General features: G+C 44.6%; 1 protein-coding gene across 3 annotated transcripts; it reads left to right on the plus strand.

The window, feature by feature from the left end:
- The first annotated feature begins 462 nt into the window (after positions 1-462).
- Positions 463-21,113, plus strand: LOC137262138 (small heat shock protein p36-like). Of its 3 annotated transcripts, XR_010954891.1 has the most exons (3): positions 10,126-10,309; positions 17,333-19,924; positions 20,220-21,113. XR_010954891.1 is itself a non-coding variant. In XM_067799917.1 (2 exons), exon 2 carries the CDS (start codon positions 17,363-17,365, stop codon positions 18,317-18,319), a length of 957 nt encoding a protein of 318 aa, XP_067656018.1. In that variant the 5' UTR covers positions 463-576; positions 17,333-17,362; the 3' UTR covers positions 18,320-21,113. The 3 variants fall into 3 exon arrangements, 2 of the variants coding, with proteins under 2 accessions (XP_067656018.1, XP_067656017.1); XM_067799917.1 differs by lacking the exon at positions 10,126-10,309 and adding an exon at positions 463-576 and having other exon boundaries at positions 17,333-21,113; XM_067799916.1 differs by having other exon boundaries at positions 10,099-10,309; positions 17,333-21,113.
- Positions 21,114-23,454: the final 2,341 nt, after the last annotated feature.

A 23,454-nucleotide genomic window follows, 5' to 3' on the forward strand; every position in this document is an offset into this window, starting at 1 on the left:
GTGCTGAGTTTTCATGCCATTTGAGCAGGAGATTCTTCAACGACTGTTAATTCATTTTGTTCTAGCCAGGCACCGAATTTGTACTGGGACGTTTTCGGTGCTGAGTTTGAGCAGGAGATTCTTCAACGACCACAACAAACACATTTTATAAATTAAATACACATTTCTCTACACGCGAGTATTACTCGTTTAATTCATTTATGCAAATTACCTTTATTATGACGTCACGAACAGTACAGGTTGTGCATTTTGTTCAGATTCTACCCACATATCGTCTGCCCCCGCACGTGCCGACCGCCATCTTGGCTGGGTGCAGCTGTAGCGGCTGTTTGGCCGAGAGTAGTGACAGATATCAAAAACACGAGAATTATTCAGCATTGCTCAGATTCCGTGTGGGGAGGATCCCAAACCACATCCCTCACCCCCTACTTCTACAAATAGACTGGCCCTGCTAGCGGTTGCACCCAGTAAAACAAGAGTAGGAATCGGTCGTCTGCTAGCTTCCAAACAGGTTTACATTTTACTGGATTTTTCTCGCATTGGATTGTATCGACACCGACAAGGAAATCCTACCAGGTAAGCCCCGTTCTCTTGCCTTGGTGTCTTTGAATGACACGATTCAAGCGCTGGTGAAAGGCGTTGATTTCACGCCAAACACATCACACTGGTTCCGATCAGATCCAGATATCGATTTGACGGCTGTCACGTGACATGATGTTACGAGCTTTTATTCCCTGTTTTTAAGGTCGGTGGACGACATGACTGTTGCTTGATGAGGGAGTTGACGATGGTTTGACTGCACTTTTTATGCAGCAGTGATGGCTGAGTGACACCGTGTAGGACTGTTGAGCAATAAAACGGGTGCTCAGGAATGGTTATTTAATATAAATGTAGCACTGGAATGTATTTGCAAATCAGCCGGTAAATAGATCAGTTAGCCTAAAATATTCTTTGCCGAGTGCAGAATTAGAGACGCAATATCGCATGGAGGAGCTATAAAAATACTAAATATAATCTCTCTGTCATATTTGTTTACCGAGTGATGTCAGTTTTGTTTTTGTTCCTGTACTAGAGAATAACTCTAAGTAGCATAAATATTCCGGTTTCCCTTGATTTCTTGAAGGGCAACAGACTTTCATTCTTGTTTCAGTATCAGTGTCTGTGTTCCGGTGTCAGTACATGAAGTATATTTACAGGCAGTGTTTCTGTCAGTGGTGACATTTCCCAAGACAATATCTACGAACATACGCTGCGTTGTTTCCATTGTTCTGTCTGCTGTGGGCGATTTTGTTCGACTTGTGCAGTGGGTCAGTGAGAGATATCTATTCCCATCGCTCCTGGGCGTGGTCGACACACACGGAACCAGCCCCCTACTGTGATAACGGCCGGGGAGGAGTAGACGGCAGCAACTTATCTCACGTTTAACTTTTTTTATCTTACTCGGGACTCTAGAGTGATTTCCACGGGAGTAAAGCGCCAGGAAAATGGCATAAATTATATTCCTCATTTCTGTAATGGATAGTGACACAAATCTGAAATCAGTGATGAATGTGTCAGTTTCAAGGTCGGTCGTCTGTTTAAGAGCTTGATGTAGTTTGCTAGCCGGTGCCTGGTCTGTGGTTCATGTGACTTTGCAACAAAACGACTACATAGGACCCCCCTCGTGGCGAAGGAATTGCCATTACCTAATGCTGATCTCTGGCCTCTATCTACTGTAGAACAGTTGGCACTAAGTGGCCATATACATTACTGGAATGTTTGGGGCCTTGGAAGATCTTCCGTTAGTAGATGGTTGCTGAGCAGAATATTGATTAAGTCGTATGCACGGCTAAATGTGAAAAAACATCTATCTTTTATAGTTTTGTGGATAAAGTATAACACATAAGAATTTAAGGAACCCCATGTTCTTATCATTATGTTTTATTTTCCATGTAGCGTTCGCTTGTCAAACGGAAGACCCAGGTTCGATTCCCCACATGAGAACAATATGTGAAGCCCTTTCCTGGTGTCACTCACTCACTCACTCACACTGTTCCATGTCATGACAGAATAACTATACGGGAATATGGAAGAATCGTCAGGACATGACAGATGAACTATCGAAGCGTGAAGGAATTAGGTGTTCTTAATCTCTTTTGAGTAGTATGTGTGTCCTCCATCACTCAACCGCGCATTCCAGTGTATTCATAATGATGATGAACATGTATCTGCTTTGTGTATTACCTGTTACTATGATGACGACGCTTGTCTTGTTAAGCAGTTGTGGACATGGGCTGATGTGAATGAGGTAGTAGATGCTGCCGACTGTGTACACGTGGTGTTGGAGTGATGTAGTGATGTTGTTCCCCGCACGCACCTGTTGTGAGCCGCTGTCTCCTGGCTAGGGGATGACGTACCCTCAGTCTTTATTTGGCGGGATGGAGTTACCGAGAGTTGTTGAAGGTATAAAGTAATGAAGTTTCAGTGGTACGGAAATACTTTGTGGTCGGAGATGGTGGAGTGATCGGGTTGTCCAGGAAGGTGTTCAGGATAGTGTGGGTAGTAAATAGGGAGTTGTACAGGGCGGAAGGGGATCAGGCCACTGCGGTGGGGTTGGGTGTAGGACGGAGCTAGGGATGAGGGTGGCAGATTCAGGCTGGGATTGTACGAAGCAACCTTAGCGCTAGGACGGTTGAAGTAAGGGAGTTACGGTCACCGTAACGGTAAGATCATTTTGTACAACAGCACCCAGGTCGGTGGGGTGGCGGTTAGTTGGTCAGTTCCGTGTGCAGCGGATCGTGCATGTAAAGTATCAGGCCAGTAAAGTCATGTAATAGGTGACTATTCAGGGACTAAGTGTTTGTCTAGATTCCACCAGATCCGAAAACACCATACTGTTAATCACCGCGTCCATGTCTCGCCACTAACAGGTTGTTAGTTAATGTGATCAGATGAAAGTATTGGCTACTGTCACCAAAACGTAGCACAGCTAGCTATTCTAGACGGTTCCCAGTCGATTGCTGTTCCCTGGAGTTTGTAGTCTGTTTGAACATAGTTTATCCGACTTAGCTGAATGAAAATATTAACGAGAGTTGAGTACCTGATTACTCGCGGAATGTACGGTGGCCCGATGGGGTCATGTGGAAACTCGTGCAAATAAGCTGGACATACACAAATAAATATTCAACGTTGATGGTTTGAGCTTAGCTTTACTCCCTCATAAACATGGGGAAAGATCCACTGATTGCTCTCAGTCAAGTACGAGAGCTCGGTGCTCTCTTTGTTCATGATGCCATTGAGTTCGAAACGCCTCCGTAGTTTTGAATATTTTCTACACAAATTCGATTTTATCCAATTACCATAAAGACGATAAAACTGCTCCCAAACCAACAACAGCATCTCTTGCATACGATTCATTTACCAGTTACAGGAAGGTTTGAATTCAAAAATCAATCAAAAATATTTTACCTCAAAACTAGTTTATAGGAAACGGTTCCTTCAGATCTTATAAGAATATTTCAAGACTTCCCTTTGTACTGAAGCAGTATGGGCAGCCACTGGTGGAGGGAGTGTTGGTTGAGTAAACACGGCTGAGTATACTTCCAGGCCGATGTCGGTCTGACTGACCGGGAAACGATAGATTTGTACGGAACCCCTATAGGCAGTAACACCCGACTCAACTCATGGGGGGCTGTAAGGAGACGGTCTGACATATGTATACGACCCGCTACATGACCTCTCTTATAAATACGTTAGCTCAGTCGCATGGTACGTCCTGAACGGTTGTCTGCACGGGTACATATTATACATGTTCCGACATAAGTATATTAGAACATACGATGTGCCTCCCGTCACTAGCACGTGAACTGTCACGGTAGGTTGAAATGACTCACGCCGTCATAGATATACAGCAGGGTATGTCACGTAAGATTGTGAAGTGAGGTGGACTGCGTCATTAGTTTGACACGGTGAGCGATACGTCATGTTAGATCAGCCGTACTAGATTAAGGAACTGAAGTTACATGGGAAGATGACATGTACGTGTACGTCACATTAGACGTTTTTTTATTCATCATGGAAACTAACACTGGATTGTACAGACATGAGTGAATGAGGCGGGGGTCACTATACATAGACGTAATGACATAAACATGGTAAGTGACAATAGTGTACGAAACTCCCGTACACACAGTTATCTGATTAGTCTGGTGAAGCTAGTCCAGTCAACTGTGGCGCAGTAGATCCTAACCCCCGAATACATTACCACATTCTTTTGTTATTAACAATTAAATAATAAGAAAGGAATAAAAGTTACAGAACTGAAGGTGTCGAATATATTTATCTCCCGTCTAGTAAATCTAGTATACGAATGGGTGTATGGTACATTATTGCCCGACACATGTAATCCTGATTCAACCATTGGCAAGGACGCAGTCAGGGTGTGCAAGGTGGGTGTGGGATGTCTGTCGTCTCAGCCACGTGACCTAGGTACCTTCCTCTGACGCCATACCCGCAGGTGAGGAGCAGCCTGCAGTATGAGCACGTGGAGTACTCGACCAAAACATGGTTCATGTCTGGTTCCTAGAGTTCCCTGACTGTTGCAGCAGGAGTCAACAGCAGCAGGCAGCAGTCACACATGGAGCACGTACCTCCAACGGGTCTCACCTGTTTTGTCTCAATGTCATTTGGTGACCGAATCAAGATGTGGAGGGTTTTGTAAGTCCAGATGATACCCACCCGTGCAGGAAGGTCATTGACTAGTACCCGGGTGGAATACGAAAAGTCGGGAGACACCCACAGTTGTACCTGCTCACAACTTTCGACCATCGGTCTGGTACGAACATAGTCTCCAGGTCTCCGTCTCGGCCAGTGTCGCTGTCTGTACACGGGACAGCGTTGGGCGGTTATACGAATTGCGGATATAGGAAAGTGATTTATATCGCAAACGCTTCCATTTTGATAAAGTCCACGAACCTGGTTAAAGTATAGAATAAACTTGTATCAAAATCAGGAGTCGAATCTTTATCTCCTACAACTCTCACTATGGAACACCTATGCAGTGCGAATCACAGCGTCCAGAGGATCTTTCCTCTTTTCCGAACGTCACTCTTTACTATGGACACGTTTGTCCTACTCGCCGTGTCTGTAGTACCGGTGACAAACCCTCCTCGTCTCCCTGTCCACCCGACCCACCCCGTCTAGCTTAAATACCGTCGTGTTGTCACATACATGCTCAAGCAATATTCGACGGAACCCAGACCATGAAGGCGGTCCCCATTGATCCACTGCATCCGCTGAGATATTGGCTTTCCCTCGCCGACAGACGTGTACATGAATAGCGGACGGAAGATGGGTCAGTACAAGAATGTGTGCCTTAGAGAAGGTCTTTTCTCTAAGCACGGTGACAATTTCTTCTCTGGGTTGCTACCTTTAGGTTTGTTGGTTTTTGTTTAATGCCACACTCGGCGTTATTCCAGCTATATTGCGGCGGTCTGTAAATAATCGAATCTCGACCAGACAATCCAGTGATGGACATCATGAGCATCGTTCTGGGCAATTTGGTGACAGGGTCTACCAAGTAAGCGAGTGTGACCACCTGATCCCGTTAGTCGCCTCTTACGACATGCACGGGGTACTGAAGACAAATTCAAACTCGGATCTTCAGAGGGTGCGTTCTTTCAGGCAGGTCTCATATCTAGACATTGCTGTTGGTGTTGGTGGAGGCATATCATGCTGCATTGGTTGTTCGTGACCTTGCACATACTGGAATGTGGACAGACACCCGGAGTTACAGGGTGATGCAGCACTGATGCTTGAAAGAACGTGCTGGTGTTTTTCTCAGATTTTTGTGATACAAAATAGTCAGATTACAGCCACATTAGTGCACGACTTGGTTGATGTCCTTATTCTTACAGTTTGGGCCACGGCAACCGTACTGTTTGGACCGTCATACGCAACCTGCAATACTGTTTGGCCTGTTTTCCCAATACCCTGTGCAATACTCTGTAACAGGATTCACAACATATTATCAGTATAATACCAGCAAATGTCAAGTATTGACGAAATTTCTGACCTGCTGGGAAGGTCTGTTATTCGCCGTAAGATCCGCCATCGTGGAGTCACACAGGTTAACCACAGGCGTACCCCAGGGAGCAGCTTCTTTCCTCAGCGCATACATGTGCCAGGTGTTGGGATGGTATGACATCTTACAGACTTGTGGTGTTTATACCCAGGGCGATATAAGATTAGATAAAGATTAGATCTGTTAGACAACAGCTAAGTAGATACCACCATGCCCGATTCTTGAAGCCGTTGAAGGGCGGAGTAGTTGGGTAAGTTAGTGGCTGGAGTGTTCGTCTGTGTCACCTTATTTGGATCCGGATTTGATGCCATGACACAGTGGTAATGCTTACGCCGGCTTGCTAACAACTGATCACAACTCATCTGCGCCTTCCCCCATTCTCCGCGGCCTCTACATCCCCGGGGGGGGGGGGGGGGGGGGGGGGTGAATATCATCCCCGCGGGGTCGTCAGCCATGGTACTGAGGTGGCTGTTAATGGAATTGGATAACTGACAGGAACTGACTTAGTGGTTTAGTGCCCTTGAAGAATCCTACCAATTTCAAGACAGACTTGACGACGTTAATTCAGTGGCTCCAACCTCTCCAGTAGGCACTCCTTCCTGTACGTCATCACGTCTACACGATTACTCACCATCATCACACACGACACGACATAGCCCCCCTCCTCAGACTCAGAGCTTTGATGTAAACTATTTAGTCACAGACAACCTAGGACCTGCTCAGGGCGTTAGGTCTTGACAGGAACACCAGGCTGTAACTGCCCAAACAGAGGTCTCTGGCTTTAAGAGAGGGTCAGCCACATTAAATCGTGCCTGTATTACCACTTTCTGCAGTATTTATATCCAATCGATGTCGTAACGCCAGACTTTTAACATGAGATGTTGCACAGAGGGTAGAGGATCTGCTGCAGGGGTGGGATGTATTACCGTCAGATTGGGGTTCTATTGGTAGGGTAACCAGTCAGCTGATAAATTGCCGGGCCCTCAGATTGTCATATGGATTGAACATGATTGCCTAGCTCTGGAATTTATCGTATTGCCAGGATTAAGAGACGGAACATTTACGACATGCGGGTTTTTGAGAAGGACGTTTATTCTTAAGCTATTGCCCCACAGCAGAACGTTCGTGTTTACACATCTGATTGAGCCATTGATTTGATATTGGAATTACGAGGAAGTGTTTGCTCAGTGGAGAAGGTCTGTAGTCAGACGGACAGGTCGGGGCAACCAGCAGCTGGAAGACCAGGGCGGGTCTCATCACACTGGAAATGGCCTCCTTACATCGCCTCCATATCCCTACACACACACTCAATCATTCCTCCTTCTCCATCTGTGAAGTCGCCAATCTAGCTAGACAGTGGTGACACAGACATAAATAAACAGAAATAAACATGACCATGCCGCCATACCAAGGTCATACCGATATTAAAAGCCGTTGTCATACCTGCATAATGAAACAACGTGTCGATATCCGGTCATTTTGTATTCTCGTCACGATATGGCTTAGAGACTACCGAAATGACGCCAACAAATGGACTTCACTCATTGTGTGGGCAATAGAATCCTGCTCTTCGACGTGACGAACCGTCGCTTTAAACTACTTGACTACCCCATTACCACAGTGCGTATAAGGACGTTGCCCAGCTCGGACATATATCCTTCAGCTGATGTGTAGGTATAGCCGGCTATGTCCTCCTTACAGTGGCGAGGCGTGATATAGACAAGAGTTTCCCGATCAGTCACACCAGGACACCACACCTGGCCAACATTGCCTCGCTGGACACGTTCATCGGACATCCCAGGGTTCACCTTGCACGACCTCCACACGTCCACATACGCCGGACGTTAACCAACATCGCCAGGCAATTCCATCTCACTGCGTCTTCTACATCTTTCACAGCTTTCTCAGTACTCCTCACTGCGCTGTGCTCACACCTCAATACGCCTATTTCACACCCCCAGGGCTCCACAGCTTCCCTCCAATTGCTTCCACCTATTGCTGCACCCCCTCCCCACATCACACCCTGGCAGGTTTCCACATCCGAACACACAGGTCTATATATACAGACACATAGCGGTAAAGGAGAGGTGAAGTGAAACTGGGTTTGACGTGACTCATACGACGACATGCATGCATGTGTATGTGTGACTGCTAGTACTGACCCGGACTTTTAGAAAGTTGGTTTTATAGTACTAGCTCATTGAGATGCCATGTTGCAGTTATGTATGAATACCCTACTCAGACCCATTATACTGACTCGGGGCCCACCAGTCCTTGTTGTACTCATTAATGCCGATCGCCAGGCAGGGGCCAGCAAATACCATACTTTAAAGTCTTTTGGTGTGACGCGGGTGGGGATCGAACCCACGATTTTCCGCTCTCCGGGTGGACGCTCTTACCACTGCACCACGCAGATTCTATTCTTCGAAAGAGTACACTTTGTGAATCGCATATCTGATGTAATATTGCAAAGAGCGGCAGGGAACAATATTCACCCACTAAGCTACTTGCTAATCATCCATGTGTAAACAGGTATGTCATCATTGCACGTCTTTGATTGACTGACTCACAAATGGTTCAGTTTGAGAAAAACAGGTGTTGGCAATGTTTGTGCTCTTTCACAGGGAAGAACTCGGACATGGCACAACAGTCCACAGACTTCCAACATTTCCCACTCAAAACAGATATGTAGTTTATGTCTTGGTGTGATCAGAAGGATGTGAGCGGTACTCCATCGATTGGTCCACTTGGGGGGGATTTTCAGCAGGTTTATTACAGCCCGAATCCATCGTTTCCCGCGGTGAACCGTGCCATAACACGTTTTAATCACCAGCAAGTTGTTAAAACAGCGTATCATCAACGCCCGATTATTCATAAGCGCAGCAGGCGCCTGCTGAGATGGCCTGTATTATACTAAGAGACATGGTTCTGTAAAGACTTATCGATTCCATCAAGCGAGTGTCTTGTGGTACCTCTCCCCAGAACACCGTCACGGGGTTGGAGAATCGCTTATAAATCACCACGTTCTTGCCACATTGCTCGTTTCTCGGCCGTTACAGATTAAGTGATTATTTCCACATTGTAATCATATTACTGAACTGCATCGCTTGGGTAGTTTTAGACTTGCTACATGGGAGCGTAGACTCTCCTCGGGGATACACCAGAACTATAATACATTGTGAATGTCATACTTTGTAATCCACGTAAAATAACGCTTTGCTGATTCCCCCGAGAAGAGCGAATTGCGGTTTCCATGGGTTTAGTGTTGGTTGACTAACGTGGTACCAGATGTGTGGTCATTTACTGCACGGTGCTGTAGCTCTGTTAGCAGATTGGCCGGGACATGACTGGTCACTTACAGACTCAGATACGTTCATGCTTCTGTGGAGATAGAGTATGGATGAAAGGTGTCAGGTTGTTGGAGGGATCTGAGGCGTCTTTATGTCGTGCCAACAAACATTGATCACAGAATTCGAAGCCCACACTCAGATTCCGAGTTCCCTTGGTTACTGTGCCTGATCCAGGGTATAACGGGTCTTGACAAATACAGGCTTATCCATAAAATGCGACTATGCTTGTCGTAAGAGGCGACCAACGGGATCGGATGATCAGGCTCGCTGACATGTCATCACATCTCATCGGTTTTGTCAAATTGATGCTCATGCTGTTGATCACTGGATTGTCTGGTCCAAACTCGACTATTTACAGACCGCCGCCATATAGCTAGAATATTGCTGAGTGCGGCGTAAAACTAAACTCATTCATTCGCCTGGGGTTTCTCCTCAGGCAAATTTCAAAAACTGAACAAATGAGCCTCAATGAACTGTCAGTCTTTAAAAACCTATTTTAGTTCACTCACTCACTCACTCACCCACTCACTCACTCACTCATCCATCCAGACCCATGGCCTATCTAGATGTTCCCGTCTTATGGGGATTGTTTCTCTGGTGCACATATATTGTATCGGGGACTGAAGTAAGTCTAATATTGAGGGAATCTCCCCATGCTGTGCCGTCCCCGAGGTTGGCTGAGCGGTTGGGATAGACGTAGCTGGTCGCCGACCAAGTCGGTTCGGGCGGTGTTGGCTGTGTCTGCCGTTACTGGCACGTCACACACCTGGAGTGTGCCTTACCTGCTGATTACCTGTCAGGTACCATCAATAGGCGGCGTCCTTTCATCTGTCAGTGGACCAGGATACAATAATGAGGGTGAATAGCGTCTCTTGTATCAGGAACATGCTGGGTGGGGGTAAGTGTTTTACTGTTGTTCATTATATTGATAAGTCGAGAAACCGAACGGTAGATTAGAGTACGTTAATTACAATGTTTACAGGTAGCCTAGACAGGGAGGGTGGGGAAAGGGCCGCCCCAGATGTAGCGATACTGCCATACATGCAACATGACATCGCCTAATACTAGGTCCTTAGACTATATTTGAAGAGTTTTACGACAGAAGTTATTTACTATATGATATTCGGCTGGGTTGTGATGACGTCACACCAGGAAACGGACCGTTCTTGTTGAAGCAAACACCTGAATTACGAAATCAGTGACAGGAGGGAGAAATTGACACCACGTGTATATCTGTCAATCAAATTTCTTTCTCTCTCTTATATGTCAATCATGCCTCGCTTTCAACCACGTACCAGTCGACTGAAGGCATATCATAAATATCATGCTGGGTGATATCATCGATATTTATGTTTAGTTATTGGGTCGTCAGTGTCGTCGTACTTTAGTTGACGTGTCGGGAATAAACACAGTGATCGATATAGATGCATGTGTCACTGGTTACAGTCTATAGCACGTGTCACATGAGGCGTTACCTGTTGCAATGCAGACCTTGGTGAGATTCAGTGTTGAATAAGGGTCTATTATAGTCGCCAGTGTATGAAACTATTGTGTTTTCATGACGCGATGGTTGTGACATTCATATGTTATTGACAGTATGTAATTTCATTGCAATGACAGGAAGATATTTGTACGTATTGTGACTATGCATAGCACCGTTAGCGTGAATGATTTACTACACAATATAGACTACAACAGTAGATCTGACCAACGTCCTATGTCAACATCTGACGCAGGCATACAGGAATGTTGAGGTTATTTACGGTCGATTTGTAACGCCCACATCCACGAATATAGGTGACCCTTACAATGTGGTCCATTGACAATATCAACCCTAGTTATGCTGTGAGCGACTTGAGCAGCCCATGCGATGAAGAGCCTGACACATGGCACATGATCTGTCTCTAATACTGGTTTAACAGTAGATATTGACAAACATACTTGGTTGTGTACATACAACACCAGTAACTACTGACAAGGGGTGTTATTGATTGTTATTGCAGCTGGTTAGCACATACATGCATACTGATAACAAGGAAAGGTGTTTCTGTGTTGATCAATGAGGAAAATATCCGTCTCGGCGGGGCAACTGGCTGCATGGAGATACGAGTTTAACATCCTAGTTGTGGGATCACGCTCTCCTGCCTCTTTGGAAGTATTTGAAAAACACTTGACAGTGAAGCTGCGCTCCAGATAATACAAACAATGCCCAAAATATTATTGGGCTGCTGTACAGGTTGAGAAGTTCTTTAATACTTCCTAAAGCACTGTGTGAAGGAGGAAATATTCCGATCGCTGAAATGATCGGTAGTACCCCCTTGCTAATCTCTGCTGTTACTGGGATTTTGTTTGTCGTGTTCCGGTTAAACTAGAGGCGCATTTGTTCAGTGACGGGTATTTGCCGATGTTAATTACGCTGTTCCAGCAGTCGATGTTGTTGAGGCAAGCACGGTGACGGAGAACTCACCGTGTTGACAATGAAGGAGTGGACGTTAACATATTGAATAATTATGGCAGACTCGATGGGACATCATGGTTAAAACATTACGTGTATGTACGTCTCACTATGGGAGATCAGTAGGGACATTCTACTTCATGAAATTATCAAGTGTACGTCGGACTATGTCAGATTTGTCGAGATATTCTGGTTTATGAAAATATTACGCGTACGTCGAACAATGGGATATCAGCCGGAATATTTTAGTTTTTGAAATTAGTATTAAGCTTACGTCGAACTATGACAGATCAGTTCGGATTCTTTAGTTTATAAAGCTATTTAGTGAAAGTCAAACTATGGAATATCAGCCGTGACATTCTAGTTTGTAAAGTTATTAAGCGTACGCCGAACTATGGCAGATCAGTTGGGACTTTTTAGTTTATAAAGCTATTTAGTGAAAGTCAAACTATGGAATATCAGCCATGACATTCTAGTTTGTGAAGTTATTAAGCGTACGTCGAACTATGGCAGATCAGTTGGGACTTTTTAGTTTATAAAGCTATTTAGTGAAAGTCAAACTATGGAATATCAGTCATGACATTCTAGTTTGTGAAGTTATTAAGTGTAGTTTATAAAGCTATTTAGTGAAAGTCAAACTATGGAATATCAGTCATGACATTCTAGTTTGTGAAGTTATTAAGCGTACGTCGAACTATGGCAGATCAGTTGGGACGTTTTAGTTTATAAAGCTATTTAGTGAAAGTCAAACTATGGAATATCAGTCATGACATTCTAGTTTGTGAAGTTATTAAGCGTACGTCGAACTATGTTTTATTTTCAATTTTGTGATGAAAATATCTACAGCTTGTACAACCTAACCTGAGTACAACAATGTGTACAGCCAACTACAGGTACATCCCCTCTTGATGTTGATGGGACATTGTTAAACTTGACCGTCAAGCCATGGTCCCTCACACACTCTACATCAAGGAGGATTGATGCCGCGCTATTCATGTACGTCTGTGTGTCTGTATGTGTATTTATATGTATAGAGACTAATGAGAGCGTGGTGTGTATTACATAACCTGGTTACAATCCGGGGCACAATCTTCCTATTTCTGACACGGTTCTCACTCGCGTTCTGATAGTTGTTTTCACCTCATTTCCACTTTACGGGACCATAAATAGACAAGTGCTTCAATACGTGCCCTGAAAATACCTCAGAAACACTTACCACTCTAATTCTGTGTGTACTGCATAGCATAGCCGAACACCCGTCTCATTCTGCAGCTCAACAGATCTGGCCTGTCATGTAGCATTAGGGGGAATTCCCTCTCGTTGTCAGCTCTCGTAGCTCACCTCTCCGGCACGACTGTCTTACCACATCACGGGTCAATCCTGAAATTCAAGCCGACTAGTGCAGTTGTTTCACCCTCTGCCGATTGGTCGTTCTCAGTCTAAAATGTCAGATCTCCTTTAATCGCGGCACATGCGTTTGCCAGGAGGTAGCGTGATTGAGTTCGGATGGACACTGTTTTAGCAGTATTTCAGTTAAATCAAAAGGTGTCAGTTTAACGATGGACAGAACCGAAGTGAATAAGGTGAAACCTTTCAAACTCTGGTGAAACTACAACCGACAGATTCTGGTACTGTGACTTGCATTGTGTCTGAGGCTTATACAGGAGTTCACACATTGCCAGTCTTAGATTTCTACATCTACAGGTCATCTAAATCTTTTTTTTATATATAGTTTAAACTATCTAATGCTCGCCAAGACACGAGGGCCGGAGTTGCAGGCCCGTTCGTCACACCAGCCACAGCACTCGCCATGAAGAAGTTACGATCACTTTAATACTTCGCTTTGTGGAATGGAGCCCAGATACTACAAACGAACTTGAACTTCGACGAGAACCAAGTAATGTTAGCTTATGATGTGGGAAAAACTGTTCCTGGTGATGGTATACGTTGACTGACTGCACGTTGACTGTGTTTACTACAGAACGTTGACTGTTTACAACAGTACTTTGACTGTTTACTACAGAACGTTGACTGTTTACAACAGTACGTTGACTGTGTCCGTACAACAGTACGTTGACTGTGTTTACAAAAGTACGTTGACTGTTTACAACAGTACGTTGACTGTGTTTACAATAGTACGTTGACTGTTTACAACAGTACGTTGACTGTGTTTACAAAAGGACGTTGACTGTTTACAACAGTACGTTGACTGTGTTTACAATAGTACGTTGACTGTTTACAACACCTTGACTGTAGTTTCACACCAAGGTAGAGTGCACACATGACACTGTAAATACACTGTACACCTGCGGTTGCACACGATGCAGTCTATAGGTGTGGCTTGCACACGATACACTGTACACCTGCGGTTGCACACGATTTCCATCGTGAGACTGGACTGTATTCATGAAAGCGAAGACAGTGCGCTGAAGACGAAGACAGTATGACTACACTGACATATCAGAGTCGTCAAATTCACGTGTGCGTGCAAAGCCGTATTTTGTATTAACAGTTTCACACAACTGCCTATGGCCTGGGAGACAGTACACCTGCTTCCCCCATCAGTGTCTGTGTTTACTGCCATGTGTAGGTCGAAACCCTCAGTTCAGAGGGTTTATCACGTCTAGAGGTCTTTAATCGATATCGCAGGAACTTTGGAAAATACTTCATCGTAATTTCCTGAAGAAATAAGATAGAAATAGACGTTGTAGACATTTCAGTATCAGCGTCTATTTGTGATAAGATGGCAACCAAAGAAATGGAATTTATTCCCCGAAAACACAGTAGGATGTGTTCAATGTACTAATTCTGAACAGGATTGGTTACCTTGTATGCACTGATTTCTGAAAAGATTGCAGGTGAACCTAATGGTCATGCACCTACTCGACATGTCAGTCTTGTGTCTAATGTCATGCACCTACTCGACATGTCAGTCTTGTGTGTAATGTCATGCACCTACTCCACATGTCAGTTTTGTGTCTAATGTCATGCACCTACTCCACATGTCAGTCTTGTGTCTAATGTCATGCACCTACTCCACATGTCAGTCTTGTGTCTAATGTCATGCACCTACTCCACATGTCAGTCTTGTGTCTAATGTCATGCACCTACTCCACATGTCAGTCTTGTGTCTAATGTCATGCACCTACTCCACATGTCAGTCTTGTGTCTAATGTCATGCACCTACTCCACATGTCAGTCTTGTGTCTAATGTCATGCACCTACTCCACATGTCAGTCTTGTGTCTTATGTCATGCAACATTCTAATCCGATGAAGACTAGAAAATCAATACTCTCGTCTCTGTGAGCCTGGAATCCGTGTATACAATGGAGAATCCGTGACATTTGCCGAGTTCATCCGACTTGTTCCAAGAATCCCTCCTGGAGGCCGGCAAACCACCTTCTTGTTGATATTCCCCTTGAACGTACCTAACATACGGGGCATGAGGAGACGGCAGCGTATACAACCCTGGCCCGTGGGGACGCTGGCTCCTCCACAAGTACAACATGCCGTCAGGCTGCGGTGACCGTGTGTACACACGTTAACCATTTGTACACAGTAATGTTGGCACTGTATGACGCTATATGATTACATTCCCATATTGTTTAGTGAACTGCAAGGAGGGGAGGACTTGAGGGGAGGGTAGGGGGGCGGCTTGAGGGGGAAGACAGGGAGTAACCCAGTACATCTGTATCTTGAAGAACATCCTCAAGTGTCGACCTCTTGGGAAGAAGCTTCTGATGTTCCATCATCTGTACGGTTGTTGCTGTACAAAGGGAAGCTTTCTTTCCTGTGTTTTGACCCGCCATTCTGGTTGAGTGGGGCGGGGTGTGAAGGGTGTAACCTATCTACATCAAAGCCCTCCAGAAGTAGCAACACACTGATCTACAGTACCCGATTCAACACTCCTCACAGATCTAAAGTAACGAACTCACAGACAACAAGTCACTATACAGGTCCTTTGAAGACGTAAAGTGTTTTAAGACCTGTCGGTTCTTTTCTTGCTTTTTCCCGGGAGACCTCACGATTTGGTATGTGAGAGAGTGACAGCAGAACGAGTGTGAGTGATTATGGTTTTACATGTTAGCTAATATTGAAGCCATGTACCGGTGAAGGATATGACCGGTGACGTCACACAAGGTACCCATGTCACCCCACTGGACTTGCCGCCATAACAAAGGAGCACCAGCCATGGAGAGAAACAGGTTGTCGGTGCCTGCATGCTTCGGTTGTGGGGTCCTGTCTACCCTGTAATGCTGTAACATAACCTATAACCTTATTAATTATCCCAATTAGGTGTGGAGGTGCAGGATGACAGGATCTACAAGGAGATGGCAGATTAACGGTCACATGGCCCCATGGCGTTACCTGTGATACATTTATCGTATACTTCATGCATTGTTTATTTACCTTCGGGTGGGGAATATTTAGAAAATAAGCTGCTGAATAGCCGTGCACGATGTTGATGCTGATAACGACTACACTGTAAAAGCAGATGGAAACACGGTCGCCCATGATACATCCATTTCTAACGTGCCTGCATTCAATTATCTTACCATCTGACTGAGATCTCCCGAGGATAAAGAACGATGGAAAACTGCTGGTGCTTGTACACAAAGTTGGCAAGTTGGCAAATTAAGAGAGCGTTTAAGTATTTCCCCTGCAGTGAATTCCATGAGGGATTGCTGGGTTACAGTAACCTGCAACACTCTCGTCCAGTGATGTTGTTGAAATGAGGTTGTGATGATCAAGGTCACCAAGGACGTTGATGGAGCAAGTATCATTTTTGTCGCAAATGGTCAGTTTAAGAATGAGCTGGAAACTTGAGTTAAGCGTTTGACTAATCCAATGTCTGTTTGAGTTGCCAGACTCAAGAACTGTATCCTCTCTGTAGTTGTGGAGACGTGTTTCAATACAAATGTAATTGTTTAAAAAGGGCTGTTCCCTGTTACAGGAAGTAGCAACCGATATTTGTATAGAAATATGTTTCATGTTTCTGTCATTTTACCGTGTACTTATCTGGACGACAGATGTACTGTTGGGGGAGAGTCAGTGGTCTACGTGTGACTGGCGGTCTGATTCGTACCCTTACATCCTATCAAACATGTTTCTCGTCAGTACCACATGCTTAGGTATCAAGTTCGCCTTATCTTCTGAAAAGGGAAACTCACTCACTCACTCACTCACTCACTCAAATTTAAATTTATTTACCTTCCATCCAGCAAGCTACACACTGACTGACTCCACTGTGGTTGGGCTCTGTATACAGTAAAAAACAAACAAACCAAAGCAACCAACCAACCAAACAAAACAAAAAATAAATTTAAAAAAAGACGACCGAGAGTTGCCTATGCCCATTCCATCAATCACTGGGTTGTGGTTGCAGACTCCATTATATATATTATATTTACGTCATATTGGTAGAGGCGTTATGCAACATGATTTAATTGTTTCCTCTGTTTCAGGCGCATCGTCCCCTCCACCTACAAGCTACGATGGCGAGATTCCGATCTGAGCTCCACATTCCGATAAAGAGAGATGATCTAAACTTCCAGGACCGTCAGATAAGTCTGTGGACCGACATGGAGAGCAGGATGGAACAGCGGAGGAAAGAATGGGAAAATGAGTTCGAGAAGATGCGCCATGACTTCTTCACTCTTAAACCCTCAGAAAAGAGGGCTAGCATTATTCAAATGGACAATAACAAAACGTTGTTTGAAACGGACAGTGAGGGACGACAAAGGTTCAAGGTCAGATTTGACGTTAGCGAGTTCAAGGCTGAAGAGATACAGGTCAAAGTTCAGCAATCAAAGATTATTGTGAATGCCCGCCACGAGGAGAAGACCTCCAACTCGACGGTGAGTCGAGAATACAGCCGCCAGGTGGACATTCCTAGCCAGGTCGACCCAGATAAGCTTCAGTGTCTTCTCAGCAAGGACGGCATACTTAGTATTGAGGGACCAGTGCAGAACTTGCTGCAAAGGGAGGTAATGCTTCCTATCCAGAGCGACACCACGTCAAAGCCACTGGGTGTCGCCACACCCGTCAAGAATCCCATCATAACGGAAGCGGACGGGTCGAGGAGACTTCGGCTCCAGGTGGACGTCGGGGAGTTCAGTCCTGAGGACATTGTTGTCAAAACTATGGACAAGAAGCTGATTGTCCACGCCGAGCGGCAAGAGAAGATGACGAACCGGACACTACATAAGGAGTTTAATAAAGAATACGATCTTCCTGACAGTGTCGACCCTACAACCATCACAGCCTACATAGCAGACGACAAACAGCTAACGATAGAAGCCCCACTCAAGCCCCTCCAGACTCAGCGCAAGTCGTATGCCGTCACCCAGAGCTCTAATGTAAGGAAAGTGTCTGTTACCAAGGATTCGGCCGTCACCATCACGGACAGCCAGGACAGACCAATGGTGACCATTAGCGTGCACAGGAGATAGGCGGGACACATGACCGCATGTTTTGATGAACTTGCACATTTACGGTTCTGCTGTTAAGCTATGGATATATTGTCTATAGACCCCTGGAGGTGTAGATGTTTCCAGGGGCGATGACGTCATGACGCTTTCATCCTCATCACGTGATGTCATCACGCGAGATGTCATGAAGATATTGTTGACAAGTTCACGACTGCTTCCGATGCATGTTTGATATCACCAGACAAGCTTTTCGATTCAATACGATGACAGCGATTCCTTCAGTATCGGTGATTAAATATCTCGGACCACGGAACGTGCCAATTATGTGCAAATGGAGCGCATATATTCGTCGAGTAGAGAGAGGGAGGGGTGCACGCTGTGTCCAAGGGCAGTCAATGTGCTTTTGTGCGAGTTATGTCCCGTGTGAGCCCCCGAGTGGACCCGTACAATATGGTCACGACACCTGACCGTTGTATAAGTGTAACATCCACAATTCTAATGAATTTCCCAGAATTCCAAGTGTGACTTAGGAGTACTGCTTCCGGTAACAGCAGCAGCAACAGCAACAACAGCAAGTCGTATACGTGTGATACGACAGCGTTTCTGGATGTAGATGAAGATAGTTTGCCTATACTTTCCTCTGACATGAAAACAAGATGGCTGCGCCTCAGTGTTTTGTGATGTAGCTGTTGGTAATGCTCTAGCTTTAGACATCGTCAGTAACTTACTCGATATGTATATACAGATAGGCTATTTATTCAACTTGTTTAAACATATTTTGTTGATTATTAGAACTGTGATAGTTTCTAGTCTATGTATATTTGAGGCACACAGGTATAGTGGTTTCAGCGGTGCTTGCAATATAGCCAATAAATATGATACAAACTGTATACTATATGTCATCAGGGAAAGTGTACTACCCTGACTCACTCACTGTAAGTGTCCGTCTGTCTGTCCGTCCGTCCTTCTGTCGACAAGCATCTGCCATGATGTATGAAGGTTTCGTTCAGAGTGTTCGCTGCGTTTGTCCAGGCAAACCTCGATCTGAGGTTATCCCAGAATTGGTCTTCGTCACTAGGTAAATTATCCGTAAAAACATTAGAAATCCGAATGTGTGTGATTAGTATCAGCACTTGTTAAGTGAAATCCCAGACGAATTTATAACCTCACATAGTAAACACACCATTGGAAGTCATTATACCAGATTGGTGACAGCAATTATAGAGGTACAATGGTTGTCGTGGCGGGTACGGAACCTCTGTAGCTTGGTAACTAGTGCCTCTCCAGACATGCCAGGAATCTCGCTGAATGAAACATGGATAACTCAGGGCCAAAATAGAATTAATCTCTTTCAAGTTTACTGAACTTTTCAAGCATTATATTATTATCTCATGGCAACCTGAGCCGTAGAGATGATCTATTTCGGTTGAGCGTGTCGGTTATGTATAGGGGTTTGCATGTTTGGGGGGGTTAGGACTAACACTACTTTTGTGAGGAGTGGGGGGATTGTCCCATAACATCTGTCGGGGATATCTTGGGAATTAATCATTCACTATATGCATAATTATGTATCTTGAACTTCAGGTGCGGGCGTCCGTCCAACAGACACCGTGTATATGTATATGAGCGGGGGATTCCACTAGACAGACACTCTTGTCCCGACTCCACCCTACCTAGCTCAGTCCCTATCTCAGACTGTCACTGCAGTCAGACTTCAACTGTAAATGCAGTCAAATTAGAACTGTCAACGTTATATCCTGACGTTCCAGATTACTGTCTGTTATTACTTTCACCTGACATATAGATGTTGCCGTACACGACTTATTAGTATCGACTAAATCAACAACACACATCAAAATGGTACTCACGTGATGAGCTGCCTCAACCAACAATCAGCAGGCACCCCCTCCCCTCAGCATAGGCGGATCCCTGCTCAGATATAGGTCACAGGTACATCGTAATTCGTTCACGGGATACAGAGTGAAGATTGATTTTAAAATATCAGGATTGAAACACCTATTGTTATTTATTCATTTCTTCTGTCAATACCCAACTTAGGAGGATTTCCATACACTAATTTAGTGCACATTACAGCTGGCTTCGTTATAAATGATCTTAATAGTCCACAGATGTGGGTTTCCTAACAACCTTTGTTAGTACCCAGTACACGTTGGTTCTCTTACCCAATATATCTTACTCTCCGATGGATGTCCGGGTTTCTTAATAACCTGTCTTAGTATCTGATAACGTGGGTTACCTAAACACATTTCAGTATTATATCGGGGACGACCCCAACAGCTTTATCAACTGCCATCATCGTTGCTGTCTTGTGTAGTCTGTTATCACCGTTCTGCAGAATCCATACTACAGTTTTCAATCTTAATTTGTTTTCTGGAATATTGTGTTCTATTTACTTACAATCTCGATGTCCACGTGGTTCCGCTGTTTGTTTCACTTCCATGGAAGTTGTCGTTTCAGGTATCAGTCTTGTTGTTGATAAACGGTTGGGTGTGTAATACTATATACGTTGAAACAAAACATGTTATAGTTGTCAATTACATCTTTATTACCAGTTACTCCGTTCCTTGTCGTTATATCCGGAGAGTTATCTCCCTTTGATTCCCGGTACGCATGTCTGTACCTCTTGAGGACGAATGTGTACCTGTGACAGAGCTTGCAGTTGTATGGCAACCTGGAAGATGTTACACTGAAATCCTATCGGCAATAATATCATCAAGGGGAGATAAGTCAACCTACACTTCCGTTACGTCTATTATATTCCTTCGTAAAATGTTAATAAATGATTCAACAGGTTCGTGTTCCGTTCTTGTTGGCTGCATGTACATCTACAGTGCGGGGGCATGCAGTAAATCTCCGACATTCCGGAATTTACGTCAGTCGGACCCTGTATGAGCGATATATTCATTCAGTTCTCTATTTGAGGGAGGAATGCAGAGAAAGGGACAGCCAGACGTGCGAGGGAGCATGGAGACAGCACAACATAGGTTAATGAATATATAACTTTCTCGACAATTGTGCACGTGCTTCTCCAACACCTGGTTGTGCCTTTCTCTGCCCTCTTCCCTCGCAATAAACAGTGAACTGTGTCAATATTTTATTGACAGTTTGTTAAACACCTTATATATCATTAGGACAAAAAAAAACCTCACAGAATTGGTATGATGTTTTGATTATGATCAGCGTTTCACTGAGTATGGTATGCTTATTTGTTTTCTAGTTACATTGCAATTCATCGGTCCACTTTTGAGCCAAACAGACTATAAAAGTGTATAAGACTGAGACATTTGAATGTATCTTTAATTTGCACACCAATATTTCAATGTTTTTACATAGTTCATAATGCCAGAGGCCCATGGTCAGCTCTTGTATGTGAAAGTGATACAGTTTTCACCATGCTGCGTTTAGTTTAAAAACAAATATTTCCATCCGAAATGACAGTTGTATCAATGTGTGTACCGTCGCATGACCAAACTCCATGTGCAGCCGACAGCCAAGTGGCCCCACACCTTCAGAACAGGCACTGCGTGGGTCATTTATGCCGCCACATCTCCCGGTATAGCTGTCCATGTCGTGATATGTAATTGTGGCCGAAGTGCCAGGTATGCTAACTGCCTCACTGGGCGAGCTGAGACAACTACAGCACATGAGGCGATTGCTGGTGAGGGCTTTGATCTCAGGGAATTGTATGAGTACCAATGTGTGAAAAACTCGCTCTGTGTTCCCAGACAGAATGTATAAGGAAGGGATGGGTGTTCAGGGAGGCTTAGAGACCTGGGTGTTCAGAACGCTAATTATGTTTTGTAGAGAAAAAAACGATAACGTCACCATGAATGGGATCTGTTTGTGGAAAATGTTCCCAAGTGAATTTGCCGGAGACAATCCCTAGAAGCAGTCCGACCCCTGTAAACTGCCCCTACCCCCAACTCTGCTCCTAACCCTACAAGCACTGCACACCTTCCCTCCCCCTCACAGGTGCCTGGAACGCAGCTGCCCCTCCACAGCGACCTTGGGAGGGTGACCTCAAGATAAGTGCCATTGCTTCTTTTGGTTTTCCAGCAAGATGAGCTAATTGTGTTGCGATGTCGTTCACGCTTTCTAGTGAATTTGGGAGGCTTTCCAGCAACTTTAGTGGAATTGTGTTGTGGTGCCAAACACAAGAGGCAAATCGGTGTCTCTGCGGTGTGCGTATCCATGTTGGGGGCGGAGGGCTGACTAACACAGGGTGAATGTTGGTTTAAAATAACGGTATATTTCAGGCACAACTAGCGCTATATCCAGACATGGCTATTATCTAACAATGTGTCTCGCGGTAGAGAAAATGTTTTATGCATGTATAACGGTTACCGGTAACCAGATACATCAACCACTTACACTCAAGAGCATGGTATCTCAGTCAGTTGATCAATATCTTCAATAACAACATTCTGTACAAGATGCAAACACTTAGCAATGAAATATTTAGCCCCTCAGGATGACCGGTAAATGGGATGAAAGAAATCGTTAGTTTTTGCTGACATAAATATTGTTTTAGTTAGTTACTTGTTTATTCATTTATTTATCTATCAAAATCAGAATCCAGAGATGATGAATGATTAACCAAGGTATAATAAAGTGTCGTTCAGCAGTTCTGTCGTCGACGTCATCTGGTGAAGAAATAAAGCTGCTGCTGGCGTTGCCGGAAGCATTGTGTGTAGTTCGGATAATTTGATGATTTGAAGATTAACAGTTTGTCACTCACTGGAGCACCTCTAAAGCCGGACCACCTTCAGGATCGTCATAAAACCGTAGGTAGGAAATCACCGTGTAATACCATATTGGTGTCACGTTGCTCACTGAGCTGCTTGTGGTAATTAACTAACATCTAACAATGTACACAGTGTTTGACGTAAAATAAATAACAGCTACTGAGAAGCGATCAGTATGGTGTACGTCTGGCGTGACGCCAGCATCTCCCGGCAGCGACAGGGACGTGCGGCCTGGACGTCATCCAACGACATCACGGCAGGTGCACCTGGTATTCGGTGACAGGGCTGTAAACACGGAAGTGAAGGTTGCATGACGGGATAGAGACAGACGCAGATGTGTAATGGGATATGCTGCAGTCTTTGGCAATGTTTCCGTACGACCTCGGGGTT

Source organism: Haliotis asinina, chromosome 14 (assembly GCF_037392515.1).
Source record: "Haliotis asinina isolate JCU_RB_2024 chromosome 14, JCU_Hal_asi_v2, whole genome shotgun sequence".
In the NCBI taxonomy this organism is placed as follows: domain Eukaryota; kingdom Metazoa; phylum Mollusca; class Gastropoda; order Lepetellida; family Haliotidae; genus Haliotis; species Haliotis asinina.

What these genes read in the sequence shown, in the direction of transcription:
- LOC137262138 (XM_067799917.1), top strand. Translation starts at nt 17,363, where the DNA reads ATGGCGAGATTCCGATCTGAGCTCCACATTCCGATAAAGAGAGATGAT.